At 41.1% G+C, this 15,476-nt stretch overlaps 1 protein-coding gene across 1 annotated transcript in view; it reads left to right on the top strand.

The window, feature by feature from the left end:
- The window catches only part of LOC103185349 (transmembrane O-mannosyltransferase targeting cadherins 2), a 97,084-nt gene that overhangs the window by 71,742 nt on the left and 9,866 nt on the right, over positions 1 to 15,476 (top strand). Inside the window, 4 exon segments of the mRNA XM_042335612.1 lie at positions 1,202 to 1,280; positions 2,538 to 2,659; positions 7,161 to 7,242; positions 8,384 to 8,498. Of these exon segments, the coding sequence (XP_042191546.1) occupies positions 1,202 to 1,280; positions 2,538 to 2,659; positions 7,161 to 7,242; positions 8,384 to 8,498 (398 nt within the window).

Below are 15,476 nucleotides of genomic sequence, written 5' to 3'. Positions count from 1 at the left end.
GGATCTTTCAAATTCTAGGACACAATAGGTTTTCTCTCCGTCTTGAAAAGTACTTAGCACCAGAGGTCCATCATTCCTTATGGAGTTTTTCCAATTTTGAAATGTTTGCAAAATTCTGCACATTCTTAAGCTTTAAGACAATGGTCTTGAAGCAATGCCATGAAGAACTTCGGGAATCTGGTCTCATAAATCTTAAACAAAAGATGGCAGGAGCACCACAGAACTAAGAATTTGAAGGGTTAAAGATCAAGCAGAACCCTCTTTCCTGTGCTGTGTTGGTTGGTGTCAGGCTCCCTTCTTTGGGAAGGACTATCGTAAACAAGCTTTCAGGCTTGTCTGAATTATCATTTATAAATATGTTTAAACCACTGATCAATACGTGGTTCTAGGGATAGCATTGAATGTGTTACATTCCCTTTCACTCGATAAATAATTCCAGTGGAGAATAACGGATGGTGAAGGGGCAGAGATCCAGACAGATAGAGGATGTGCTGACAGGATCTGTTCAGTGGTGTTTTGCTAGTCTCTTTTGGAGTTTACTCAAGCAAGAAATAATTTGAAAGCATAGTTTTGCCATTGCAGCGAGGCAAATGTAGGAGTATTCCAACAAGATCCATACAACAACAAATACAAGATTCAAAATAAACATGAGAGTTTTGAGATGTTGAAGGTTTTTAATTCCACTCAAGTTAACATGAAAGTTTTGTTTTAAAAAAGGAATTTGCATGACCTTATTCTTTGCATGACGTGTTAAGTTGTTAGCTGGTGTGTGTATATGTGTGTGTGGGGGGTGGGGGGGGGGGTTGGAGGAGGCGAAGGTTGAGGGTGGTGAGAGTGTTGCACTGTTCTCTTATGCATCTTGATTGTAAGACACTCGAATTCAAAACAATTTTTCAGTGTTGAGTGGCAGAATTGGTACCGTGTGTTGGATCACCAGTGGGTGGCACTATGGAGTGATGGGTCCCTGCTTGTGAACTCTCACACTGCTGCATTGCCTGATCTCCACCATGTCTCACAGGGGGGCAGCGAGTGGAAGTCAGGTAATTCCCCACTGAAGTTGAAAGTAGCAGGTGTTGGAAGTTTGAGAGCGAGAATCAGGCAGAGGGAGGGGGAAATGAAAAATATTCATACTCACACCAAAATAAAACTAGCAGCCTTTGAATGTTAGAACTTGCGTTGTTCCTCTTCTCTTTCACTGCAGGACGCACTAGTTGCTTATAAGGAGGCAATACAGAAGATGCCAAAGCAGTTTGCACCACAAAGCTTATACAACATGATGGGTGAGTATACTATCACACAGAGTTTTAAACATGTGTATCTGTCTTTCATAAGCAAAGGCTCTATGCCATAGGTCTTTAATAATGTCTTCAGTCTAATCAAATACCATATAGCGATTCTGAATTAACTATACTTGTGCACTGATACCCCGCCTTGCAGAACTGGCTCCAGCCGAAAGCCTCAAGTAAGCCTTAAACTGCTGTTTTTCGCAATCAAAACCAAATGCCACTACATAAATAAGGTAACATTAAAAATAGTCATATGGAACACAACATATGCTGCTTGTTAAGCATGAGAAACAATTCCAGTTGCATTAGTCAAAAATACCACATTAAAAAAGTGCTTGTTAATTTCTCTGGCATGTGACACTGGACAGTACAGATGGTTTGAGCAACAGTCCACAGGATAGCTTTGTTACAGCTGAGTCAAAGCTCATTGGGAGTTCATTGATACGAAATAGAGCTCAGTTAGATTACTATTTGCTACACGACTGTGAAACCTCTGCCTTGGGGGTGGGGGGGGGGGGGGGGTGCGTGTGGGTTTGGGGAGGATCTACGGCAAACCATGATTTATCTCGAGCTGTTTAGTGTATTTAAAGTGGGTCGTGAAAGGAAAGATGTCAAGAGCAGCAGTGTTTTGTTAATCGTCTTAGAGCGGATGGCCACTACTTATAGACAGATCATAAAATATTCCAATAAGGTTGGTAAGTATTCTTCAGGCAACTGTCTGCCTGAAAAAAACCTGTGATTGCAAATTATGACTACAAATTGTAATGTGTATTTTAGTAGCAGGCATCAATGAAGTACCCCCTTCCCACTCCCTGCCACACTGCCCAGTTGTAGTTCTTCCACAAGCAGAGTCAGGACTGCATGGTTCTTCATGGTTCCTTTGTTAGAAGGGTTCAGTTCCTGTTGATATTTTCCTCCCACCTGTTGTAATACATTACAGTTTGGTTATAAAGCTCTTCTGAGTAGTCAGCTCACTGACACTCACTTCATTCCTATTTTCAGGGAGTAAGGTTCTGTTTCAGGAGTTCATTGCTCAGAAACTAGACATCAAAGTACTGTACGCTGGGCTCCTAGGCTCTGTGGAATCTAACCACTTATTAACCTGTCGTATTAGAACTAACCACAGGAGCCGAACATGTTCAAGAGATTTTCTTCGGTAAGCTCACATCATGAGAAAGTATCATTGCAGATGTGTGTCTTGCTGACCTTTCACCCTACCCTCCCCCTCTCTCTTTCTCTCTCTGGCCACAGGTGAAGCCTACATGCGACTAAACAAATTGGCAGAGGCTGAGCACTGCTACCTGGAGTCCCTCCGCTCGAAGCCTGACCACATCCCTGCCCATCTGACATATGGAAAGCTTTTGGCACTCACTGTGAGTTGACCTCAGTTGCACTTATTGTGGTCTTCATGCAACCCAGGACTTTATAGCACATCCCTTGTGAGTTTGACCATCCAGGAAAAAAGTACTTGAAACTGAAGGTGATAAATTTCTCTTGCTGTTAAGGTTAGTGACTTTGATGATGTCTGCCTATAATAGGGCTTTCTCACATAAGCACACATCGTAAAATGCGCTACACTTAGCAGCAAGAGGAATTTCACCCCATGAGTCTTCAGATCTCGGTTTGTAATGTTATTAACTGTGTTTAAGCTAAGACTCGTTCAGCATTTGCAAATTTTGCCAATGTTCAATACTTTTCTACTGAAGATGCAGCAAAGCTCCCACCCACCCCCAATACTTTTCAATAAATGTAGTTTTCTAAATAAATCATATTTAGAAATTTCATATGTGAGAAGGTCGATCACTTCCAGACTGGAAACCACACAAAGGGAGACTGAAATGTATTCTCGTTGCCTTGCTGCCCAATAGGTGTAATGTCATGGTGTGTGCTGTTAGCACTATGTAGGGTGCCAGAGTGTGACTCTGCAAGGAAATGCTATGGATAGGTCAGTTTTAGTGGATGTCACTGACTTGGGAACTGGGTTACTGACACAACATGAATTCCGACACTGACAGACCACTTAAATCGGTGTTCGATGTAAGATACGCTTTGTGTTCATCAGTATTAAGAGTTCAAATTTAATGCAATATTTATACTGGCACCAGTGCAGCAGCTATATGTGTGTTGTACAAACAGTGTATTTTATTGTTTTGTTTCCCCTCTCCTGATAGTGCGCCGATTGATATACTTCACTGTGTGGATCTCATGTGTGATGGGAAGGAAGCAAATTAGCAATATCAAACAACAACAGCATATTGCATTTATATAGCCCATTTCACGTCAGGAGTAATGATAAACTTGTACTTGACATATATCACTGGCAACCAAATATACAAATAAATCTCAGGTCTGGCTGGGTGTAAAATAGTCAGATTTTTTTTCAGGACTTGTAATTGGTTGTTTCTCACAGGACGGTGGAGGATTACCCTCTTAATTCTTTCAGACTCAGCAACCTAAAATGTCCCTCAAATTTTGGGAATAAAGTCTCCCATGGCATTTAGAAGGAAGTAACTATTGATGTGTGAGTTGCTGTTTACAAAAGAGATTTACAAAGAATGTTTGGCATGGAAACAGTCCATGCTGGTGTTTATACTCCACATGAGTCCACACCCTTTACCCCCTCCTGTACCCTTCAATTCTCCTCTCCCTCATGTTAATATCTAGCTTCCTCATGAATGCATCTATACTATTTGATTCAGCTACCCACTTCAGCAGTGAGTTCCACAATCTCACTATCCGGTGCATGAAGTAGTTCCTCTCTTTTTGATTCCCTAGTCACTATCTTATATATTTGTGTGCCCTGGTTATGGACTCCCCAAGCACTGGAAACAACATACCCTGCCACTTAAATTAAAGGTTTGATGAATAAAATGCTCCATAAGATAGCCACAGTGAGTGTGGGATATCACTATTTACCTGGAAACATTCACCCACCACTGGTCTGGTACTTGTGTTATGGAGCCTGCGTATATAGAAATGACGTGCTAGATAGCTTCCTTCAATGTACTGGTGAATTGGATTGATAAGCCTTTGCTTTACTGGTTAAATAGAATCATCTGCAGTTTTCTAACAAAAATGGCTGGTGTTTCTCATGCATGGACTTCCTGTTTCTCAGGTTAGACTTATTCAGAGCATTTCCATTGACTTTCCAGAAGCATTCAATCTTTTTCCAATGAGACAGACAGTATGGGCGAAACAAGTGACCATATCCCTGTTACATATCGGGTAGTTGTGCTTGATTTCCACAAGGCCTTGGGAAGAGCTGCAACACATGTTCTATATGTGGCAGGCAGGCTCTGGTCACAGTCTGCTGCAACATATAGCTATCAATCGGGAGCCACAAAAAGCTTTGTGACCGTTCGATGTAAGCCTGTTTAAACAAGTGGGATTGTAACTTGAAAATAATCTCATCAGGAACAAATTGGCACTCATATCACTGAACTACAGTAGTACATATTTAAAAGGAAATCCTATGTATTTGTTGGAACTGCAGTTAACAGAGTATTAATAAACTTGCACTGTATCTGTGAGTAATAACAACTTTGGAACTTAACTGGCAAATCAGAAATATGACCTCATTGCACAGTTTATTATTCTGGTTTGGCACTGTGTCACACTGAACTTCAATCACGGTTTCCTGTATAAACCATGCATACTTCACAAACCACATGTTCTTTTAATACTCTGATATATAATAATAACATAAAGATACATGCTTTGATTGATGTTAAGATGTTCAATTATCTAAGTAAGCACTTCAGTTTGAACTCTACTAATATAGCACCAAACGTTGTTGTACATGAGTGAAACCTTGTTTTAATTCCTATTGAATAATAATAATCCTTGCATTTGATATAGCGCCTTATCACATTGTTGTGATGTCTCAAAGTGCTTCACAGGATATACGGTAAAGTGGAATAACTGTATTTTGTGGACGCAACGCAGCAGCCAGTTGCGCACAGCAATGTCCCACAAATAGCCATTGGAGTGAGTGACCAACTGTATTTGGGAATTTGTTGGCCAGGATCTATAAGGTCTAAGCCAAAATTTAACCTGAAATTGACATCTCTGGATAACTTAATGACCACTGTTGTTAAAGTCCTACACTGAAGTGTTAGTGCACTGTGATTTGGGTTGTAGAAGCTATTAAACATTAAGGAAGACCCTGGAATTTAGTCTCATAACCACTTCTTCATTCATCTTTGTTTCTACTTGTTGCAGCCTTGATGGTATAGCACTAAGATCATTGGCCTTTCGCCTTAATTTTTCCAAAACGATGAATGGAACACAAGTTACTGATATAGAGTTGCTTTGTTCTTTCATTTTAGCTTCTCCTTTGCACGACCAATACTTTTACTCTAGCAAGTAAGCAGAATGTGCTTATTCTTTCCAGTAGGTGGTATGCCGTCCAGTCCTGATTTATGATTTTATGTCTAATGTATAGTTTACTCTATTTATAGTTCTTGCTTTGTAAAATAAACAATACTGCGTGTATGGTAAATCAACATGATACAGTGGAGCTCACTTAAGTGCAACATTCAACAAATATCGAGATATATTGCATAAATACCCATGTAACAAACCATATACCTTGTAATAATGAATGATCTCAAAATTCATGGCTTTCTTAAAAGTACTATAGAGATTTACAGACATTGCAATCCTTTCATAGGAAATATTGCACATGCCTTTCCCATCTGTCTCTTGCTCTATCTGATATTGATAGCTCTATATTAATATCAGCCAATAGATTGGGGACGGGACCAAAGACAGGGCCGTCTCCTTGGAGCTTTACGATTTTAGTTCAGATACCATGACCAATGTCTCTTTAAGAATGTTATGAAATATGATAGGGGTATAATTTGTTTATTAACCCAAACCTTGTGTTTATTAGCCCAAGGAATGAGTTAAGAAACAACTCCAAGTTTTATCTGACTTCAATATATGTATATATTCTTTGAATTAGAATTTTTTCCCCTAAGATTTCCTCAAATGACAGTAGTGAGGTGGGTTCACCTCCATGTTTAACTCTCTTCCTTTGGAGAACATTTCCTGTTAATAAGCTAGGTGAACCTGGGAGCTGCTTTGTGGGAAACAATAGGTGAGAACACAGAATGAACCACTTTTTATGTGAGAGTGTGTTGGTGCTACAACATGTTGCACTGCTGAGTGAGCATTGATTTTTTTATATAAAAAAATCCCTGAGCCAAGGAGATGCTTCAGATTTAATGGTTAAAGTGACCTGGCTCGACAAGCATTCAACAAAATAACAAGGAGCAGCTGTCAATCACGGGGAGGCAAGGGCCTGAGGTTGTGTTCCACCAGCTGGCAAATGTTACTGTAGCTTTAAACACACATTGAAACACTCCTGCAGGATTTCATTTCAAATACATTGATGACGGGAAAATTCTCTTAAGACATGGATAACGTGGATTCTTTATAAATGTCTTTAAACGCAAGATTGCTGTGTGCTGACAACAGGGTCTAATATGCAACAGTTTCGAATGGAATTTCTTATTACAGGAATTTCTTTCTGGACAAAAGACACCCGTTAGAAATCAGCACTTAAGGAACCAGAGTGGGGACATCCAGTATCTAGACGTATATCCCACACATCATACTGATCCACAGTAACTCTTCTTCAATGCAATCTACTTTGGTATTGGAGATCACGCAACCCCCCCCAAGTCGGCATGAGATACAGTACTTCTTTCCGGTTTCCTATCAAGCCATATCATTAGAAATTCTCACATATTGGACCCCATTGTGTGTGTTTGTCGAACATAGGGAGGGAGAGAAAGCCATCCAGTCACTACACACCGAGATGTGTACAGTTTAGTTTCTCATGATTTCCTCTTTTTGCTGATTTTGAAGGATCGTAAGGAAGAGGCAGAGAAGTATTTTGTTCGGTCCATCCAGTTGGATCCTGCGAAAGGCAACTGCTACATGCATTATGGTGAGTTCACTTTTCACCTGATTTTCGTTCCATCTTTAGTAGACTGCACAACTTGCTGCCTTTCAGAAAGAGCAGATCTGAAGATGATATGAGAGCAGGGACTGCCCATCAAGAGTGTTCTTTTCGAGGATAACTTATAATTTACCTATCATGGATAATTCCCGCTCCTCTTATTTAATCTCCTGAGGGAATGTTCTGTAGCATTTCTCCCAGACCCTGCATGTCTGGCTGCAGATCACTCGTCTGCACAATTCCAGACCATCTGTCTATGCATGTACCACCATTATTCAATCTTGGCCTTTTACTTTCAATAGATGACGTTTTCAATGTCCCAGTTGCTGAGAAACTATTTCCATCTGTAGTTATTCAGTTCTTATTTTGAAAGAGTCACTGACGGTATTTTGGCAATGTTGCTGAAGATGTAGCATTAGTTCCCAGCAGGAGAAGTGGAAGTGGCGTAGAACTGATGGTACTAGCCCCGCTTCACACTTCCTATCATCTAACAATATGAATTCATTGGTAATGAACATGAAAATGTGCATAGCTCAGATCTTCTTAGCTAAAGGGAAACTTATGTCTTAATAGCAAAAATAACAAATTAAAGCACCTCTAAGGCCACTAAAAAACGTTTGTTCAGAAATTCTTCATTAGAACTGAAAAATTAAGGAATATGTGAGAATGTCAAGATTAATGCAAGCTAGTTGCTCCAGGCAACTTGTCCTTTAGATCTGCCATTGCAATATACAATAACCTTAGTCAGCCCATAATCTAGCAAGCAGGCCACCTGAATAGGCAGATGAGACCTCAGTTAACATTTCATCCTAAGAAAGACACCTTCAACAATGCCACGCTCCGCAGCTCTGCATGAGAGTGTTGGCATAGACTGTGAGCTTAAAGTCTCAATGTGGGGCTTGAACTCACAACGTTCTGACTCAGAGATGAGAGCCCTAGCAAATAACACACAAATACAAATTAACAAAGAAACCCGCATCATATCATGTAATGCTAACGTAGTATACACAATCCACAGGTTTAACACCCCGGATTGGAATTAATGACTGGTGTTGAGTTATTGACAATTTGCAGAAGTTATTGGAGATTCTGAGTGGAACTTACTCTGTTCTTCTGTCTCTATTCACAGGCCAGTTTTTGCTGGAAGACTCCCGGCTGCTTGAAGCTGCTCAGATGGCGGAGAAGGCCGCTCAGCTGGAGAGCACAGAGTTTGATGTTGTTTTCAATGCTGCCCACATGCTGAGGTCAGTGCTCTATCACAGTGCACTGTATCATGAAATCCATTTTAAGCTCGGCCGTTTCATGGAGTGGTTTCTCTCATAATAATAATAATAATCCTTGCATTTATATAACGTTTTATCACGTCTTCGACACGTCTCAAAGAGCTTCATAGAATATACTGTAAAGTGAATTGACTGTATATTTGTGGGCGAAATGTGGCAGACAATTGCACACAACAGTGTCCCACAAACAATTGTGGATTGAAGTGACCGATTTTTTATTTTTTTTGTTTGAAGGAATTATTACCCCCAGAAAAGTGATCCACCACTTGACTAACAACTGGGTACCTCCTTACTGCTAGGTAAACAGAGGCTTGTGTAATAAGGAAACTTGCCCAACATTTCATCCTGCCGGGAATCAAACCCAGGTCTCTTGCTTGCGAGGCGAGTGCTCTAAACACTGAGCTACAGGACTCTACGACACCTCCAGCCTTATTGAATGCACAATTAGACAAGGTTAAGTAAGTTGAGTAATGGAGTCATTCATCCACAAAGTACAGTATATGAATACAGTATATGCTGTGAAGCGCTTGGAATGTCCTGTTGCCATGAAAGGCACAATACCAATACCAAATATATAAATTATTATTATAATATGATGGTTCAGGTGATATTTATCCCAGTGAAATGTGTCAGAGGCAGATTCCCACGTGACATGCCCAGTGGGATGTTTGGGAAGCTTGGCCCCTGACAGTGGACTTCCGCCTTATAGATTGAGGTCTTTAGCATCCGAGTAGAAAGATAATAATAATAATAATAATAATTGCGTTTGATTTAATGCCCTTCACATCAGGAGCACATGTCAAAGTGCTTCACAGGATTTCCTGTAAAGCAGATGGAACCTCAGTTTAACTTCTCATCTGAAGGATGGCACTTCTGACAATGCAGCACTTCCCAAACACTACATTGCATTATATGGGGTTAATGGCTTTTGGAGGATTTTATGATTACGAAATTCAACTATCTGCAGTTGAGACCCACGATCAGCTGTTAGAAGTCCAGGGTCATGAGCCCAGCTTCAGGGTTTGGCCGTTAAGAACGTCCTCTGGCACATTGGATGAGCTAAGTATCGAATGGGCCACTAAATTGATTTCTATGTGACAACCTTTACAGCCTGTTAAAAAAGCTACATTAGAATTCTGCAGCGCCATAGAGTAATCTTATGCCCTTGTGCGTCCAATTTAATTCAGAGTAATTGTAATTTTTTTTAAAAAAACAACTTGATCCAAATGATCTTATGAGCTCTGATGCTGCAGTGAGTGCTTTTCTGGGCCATGAAGTACTTGGTAATAAAGTGATACACCACACACTCTGCTTTCAATCTGCTGTTTCTGAAGTTCACTTGGAAATGACCAAAGCGTTTCTCTCAACGGCCATTGGGTTTCACAAGAAGTTGGTTTGTGGAGCAGCGAATATTTCCCCTCCCCCATTAATGATGTGTTGCCGATTCTCATATTGTGGAGCCAGATATTACTCAGTAAATATGGTTATCTCAGCAGTTAGACTAATAATGAATTAGGTCAATTATTTAATTTGGGGCCAGATGTCTGCATTGATTCCTGAGTCTGGAGCTTGATGAAACAGGAAGGACATTTTAGTTAAAACCAAGTTGTCCAATTAATTAGTTATATTATCTTGAGTAAATCAGTGAAAGTCAGTTTGAATGCCAAGTTTAATTAGGAACATGGGAACACAGCAATCTACAGCACTGCAAAAGACTACTGCAGTCCATCTAATTGTCACAAATAAAAAAAAACAATAATTCTACACTCCCCTTCTCTCTTTCTCATAACCTCAATAACTCTAAACTCTTGTCCTCACTCTTTCTCTCTCTCTCTCTCTCTCTCACCCACTCATACCCTCCAAAACATGCCATCCTCTCATAGCGTCAATAGCTCAACACTATTCAGTTTAATTTTCATGCCCTCAATAACTCTACACAACTTACTCCCTCTTGCCTACCCTCACTAATTTGTATATATCCACCAGCAATTAAACAACATTTGACAACCTTGGATTTTGCTTTGAAATTATAATTGTCCCAACCAGAAATCACCCTAAAAAGGTTAAATTTCACCCCATCAAAGCATTCAGAAATAAATTCAAATAATTACCCATTTCTCGTCAGTAACAAACCAGTGCAGACATGTTTTAAACATTTTTAAGCAACCACACATGTGCATTTAGATGCAGATCCAACTAAAGATAAATTGCAACTAGGGTATGAAAATTGCCATTGTTTAGCCTGGTAGAGTCCAGTGGACTGACTATTGCATTACACTACATGGGATTTCTGTAACTAGATAAGAAGCATTATGAAGATAAGAATGGTTTGCTTTACTCAAAAATTATCTGAGCAACATTGAGTGAGCTTAAGCATTTCACAATCAGTAGAGTATTGCACATTTCAGGGAACTGCTATCCAGGCAATGGAAAAAAAAACATTAAGTTGAAACCTTAAGTAAATGTCCACCACACAAAGGATCGACAAGAGAAAAAAGTGACTGAAGGAATCAATTTGGTTCATTTGTGATTCGACCAGAGAAAGTGGCCATTCTGCATTTTAAGAGGGATATTTACAAGCTCAATCTAATCAAGTTCACTTCCAAAATCCCGAGTTACTTCCAACCTCCGCCATTTACAAGTCACTCCTTGGTAATGAATAGCACTTTTCATAAAAGGGCTATTCTACTGCACATGATCAGCTTCTGCAAAACCTGCATGGCTTCCAGTAATTTTATAGGCTACCAAAATCTAACCATTTAAAATGAATCAAGGTTATCACAGCGGAATTTCTCCCCCTAATATTTTACTGTGAATTCCTAAGGAACTCGTTCAAGTTCAAGTCAACCTGGCTCAGTGGTAGCACTCTCGCTTCTGGCAAGTCTAGAAAGAGTTGTATTAACCCATTGTTGAATTTCTGCTAGATAAGAAGCATTACAACAACAAAAAAAATTACATTTATAGAGCGCCTTTCACGTCGGGAAGACGACCTAAAGCGCTGAACAGTCAGGTATCGGGGCCCAAGCTTGGGGGAGGGGTGGTGTAGGGGTGAGGGAAGGCAGAGAGGTGGGAGGGAGACCAAAGGCACGGTCGAACAGAAGGGTTTTCAGACCGGCCTTGAAGGAGGCAAGGGACGAAGAGAGGCGAAGGGACCATGGGATGGAGTTCCAGAGTTGGGGGCAGAGAGGCTGAAAGCCCGGCCACCGATGGTACGGTGGGTAGGGCGGGAGACATGGAGCCGACCGGAGCCCGATGAATGGAGGGAGTGGGCAGGTTGGTAGGGAATCAGCAGGTCAGAGAGGTAGGAGGGGGCAAAGCCATGGATGGCCTTACAGGTGAGGACGAGGATCTTGAACTCGATCCTCTGGGGGATGGGGAGCCAATGGAGTCGGGCGAGGGTGGGAGTGATGGGTTCATGGAGCCTGGTGCCTGAGAGTACACGAGCTGCAGAGCTTTGGATGATCTGCAGCTTGTGAAGGGAACAGTTGGGAAAGGCCGATGAGGAGGGAGTTCCCGTAATCCAGCTTTGATGTGACAAATGCGTCGGTAAGGGTTTCGGCAGCCTGAGGGGTGAGGCAGTGGCGGAGTCTGGCAATGTTGCGGAGGTGGTGGTAGGCAGTGCCGGTCATGGCGCGGATGTGGGGGAGAAAGGACAGTTCAAGGTCAAACAGGATACCCAGGTTTCTGACTGGTTTAGTGAGGTTGAGTGTGCAGCCGTGGAGGCTGATGCTGCCTGCGCCTGAGCTGCGGAGACACTGGCGCGAACCAATTAGGAGAGCCTCAGTGGAGGAGGATTGAGTGGTCCACGGTGTCAAAGGCGGCAGAGAGGTCGAGGAAGACTAGGAAGCAGAGAGAGCCCTGGTCACACATGGTCAGGATGTCATTTGTGACCTTGACCGGAGCAGTTTCTGTGCTGTGGGCAGCACGGAAACCCAATTGGAGGGGTTCATGGAGGGAGTAAGAGGAGAGGAAAGAGCGAAGATTAGAAGATGAGAATGATTTGGTGTACTCAAAAAGAATCTGAGCAACATTCACTGAGTTTGTGCATTTAACAAATGGTAAAATGGCTTGATGTGGGGTCTGGGACTTGAACTCACATAGTCTAAGCTGACACTCCAATGCAGTGCTGGGGATGTGCTGCATAGTTAGAGGTGCCGTGCTTCGGATGAGACATTATAGCAAGGTCCTTTCTGCCTGTTCAGTGGATGTTAAGGATCCCATGGCACTATTCGAAAAAAAGGGAATTTCTCCTGGTGTCCTGGCCAACAATCCCCTAAATAAAATTGGTCATTTAGTTCACGGCTGTTTGTGGGACATTGCTGTGTACAAATTGGCTGCCGCATTCGCCTACAAATATACAGTCAATTCACTTTAGAGTCTATTCTGCCCTTTGAGATGTCTAGAAGTTGTGAAAAGCGCTAGATCAAATGCAAGGATTATTATTATTGTTTGAGCTTGCAAATTTAGGGACTCCACTTTACAGCATATTCTGTGAAGTGTTTTGAGATGTCTCGACGACGTCATGTAGTGCAAGGATTATTATTAAGTCGAATAGGCTATTCACTTAAAAGGCATTGACCATCTTGCCTGTCGAGTCACATGGAGTGATACAAATTACACGTCTCTGTCACTGGAATCTCATGTGGCACCGAACCAGGCCTTTGATACAATAGCAGTTTAAGCTCAAAACCTCCCACTCTCCCTGCTGTTATGTGAATGGCAGTAATGGCGGTGGTTGAGTTTCGAGTCAGCAGTGTGATTTGTCATGTTAGCATGAAAGGTAAAGGCTTCTGAATTCTGGGATCAGTGGCCAAACCCATAGTTAGAAGGTTCCATGCTGTCTGCACTTAGGACTATCATCATTTCTTGTGCTGCTCAATAAGTAGAGGAGCACACCACAAAGAGAGGGCTGGTAGACAAGATCACGAAGATCCACTGATACTGTCTTGTAATAGAAAATTTAGTTATTGCTAGTTCACTCTCAGGGATCACAAAATTAAATGCATCTGCCCTCCTTGGCGAGGGAACAACACACTAACATATGAGGGGGATTGACTAGAAGTAATTATTTGCAGAAATGAACAAAAAATGTTAAGGAAATGGTGACTGTGAACTTTGAAAATGTCAGTAATTGAAAATAAACTTTAGGAATAAAATATAATGTGAACACTGTAACAAGTGTAGATTAGGGCTCTAACAAAAGCAATATAGAGTGTGGCTTACAGTGCCATTACACTGCAAAAGGTACAGTTGGTGTAGGATTGGAATTGTGGCAGGGAAATTGGAAAGCAGAACTGATCTGAAATGGGAGATGCAAAACTAGTTTCCAACATTGAATTTTAGCAGAACAAAGCCTGGAGGCTTCATGGCTTCTTTGCAGCCTCTCTTTTGCTTCTCGAAAAAATGTATTTGTTGGAAAATTGCATGACCTTCAGATTTACGAACCCCATGCATAGCAACCAAACGAAAAAAATCACACTAAAACTTCCAATACTTTCACCTTTTTAAGTATTTAGAAATAATCTTCCAGGTCATCTAAATCTCTTGTATTCAGGACTAAGCACATGCACAAGCATGTTTATTTGATTATGAGGAATCTTTCAGAGTGCTGATTGACCACATTGTAGTGAAATTGGTGTTCGCTAATTCTATGGGAAGAGAGTAATAGAAATGTATGGAACGAGGCTACAATCACCCACAAAACATACAGTCAATTCACTTTATAGTATTTTCTGTGAAGTGCTTTGAGATGTCCCAACAACATGATAAGGAGATATATTAAATGCAAGGAATATTATACTAATAAATAATAACCCTTGCATTTGATATAGGGCTTTTCACGTCTTCTAGACGTCTCAAAGTGCTTCACAGAATATACTGTAAAGTGAATTGACTATATATTTGTGGCGAAATGCGGCAGCCAATTGCACCCACAATTACTCTGTATAGGATGCATTCCAATATGTTAACGTACATGAAGGGCACTATATAAATGCAAGTTTTTGTTGTTGTTGTTGCATCCCATTCTTAAATACTTTTGCGCCCTAAATAGAAAATCTACAGTGAACGTATGATTGGATATTAAAATATCAAACAGACTACTTTCTTCTGGCCGATAAAATAATCAATGTTGTATTTCCTCCATTATCTGTTTACTGGCAAAGGTTGCTGCCTTTAACAACCATTGAAATTTCATCTATCCTCCAAACCCTTGACCCTCACTTCCCCCACGAAATTCTGCTGTATATAAATGTGTCTTTTGAAGTAAGGAATCCAGTCACAGGTTTCACTGAGCTAATAAAATTATGGTTCTCTGTGAATGACTCCACAACATGCACTCATGCCGTACTTGTGCTGTACAGTCATTCCACTTTTGCGTGCAGTTAGTGGTTGTGGTAATTCACATATTCTTTCATTGAGAAAGGGCTAATTGAAGGAAACAATGAGAGTTAAACAAACCAGCACATCTGCAATTCCAAATGGACTCGATTTCCTTGCAGGGATTGGAACTGCAAGTACAGGGTATGCAGAACATCAGTGTCTCAGAACAGTGCAGTTACCAGTATATCGTGTCTCTGGAATCAGGTTAACTTGCAAATATTAACACTTCTCATTTGACAGAGAACGCAGCCTTGTTTTTACAGTGGTTAACTGACAGCACAATTCTCTGCTACGTGTTCTCAATAACGTGATGCTGGGATATGGAGAAAGCCAGCTGGTAAAGCTGTATTTTTTTTCTCCATGTGTCCTGACTTCCTCCTTCTGGTATGTATGCTAAGTTAGGGGCCAGGCTTCCTGTATAAACAATCCATAGGTAGAATACTTTATCCAGAGTGTGTGCTTATAGCACAATGTCCCCATGCATCAGCCTGCCTCTGTTGGTACTACTCACGCCTCTTGTGTCAGAAGATTGTGCGTTCAAGCCCCATGTCAGGACTT

Source organism: Callorhinchus milii, unplaced genomic scaffold (assembly GCF_018977255.1).
Source record: "Callorhinchus milii isolate IMCB2004 unplaced genomic scaffold, IMCB_Cmil_1.0 Scaffold5, whole genome shotgun sequence".
Lineage (NCBI taxonomy): Eukaryota > Metazoa > Chordata > Chondrichthyes > Chimaeriformes > Callorhinchidae > Callorhinchus > Callorhinchus milii.
Note: the sequence above shows the minus strand (reverse complement) of the source record. Positions and strands in the feature narration are given on the sequence as shown.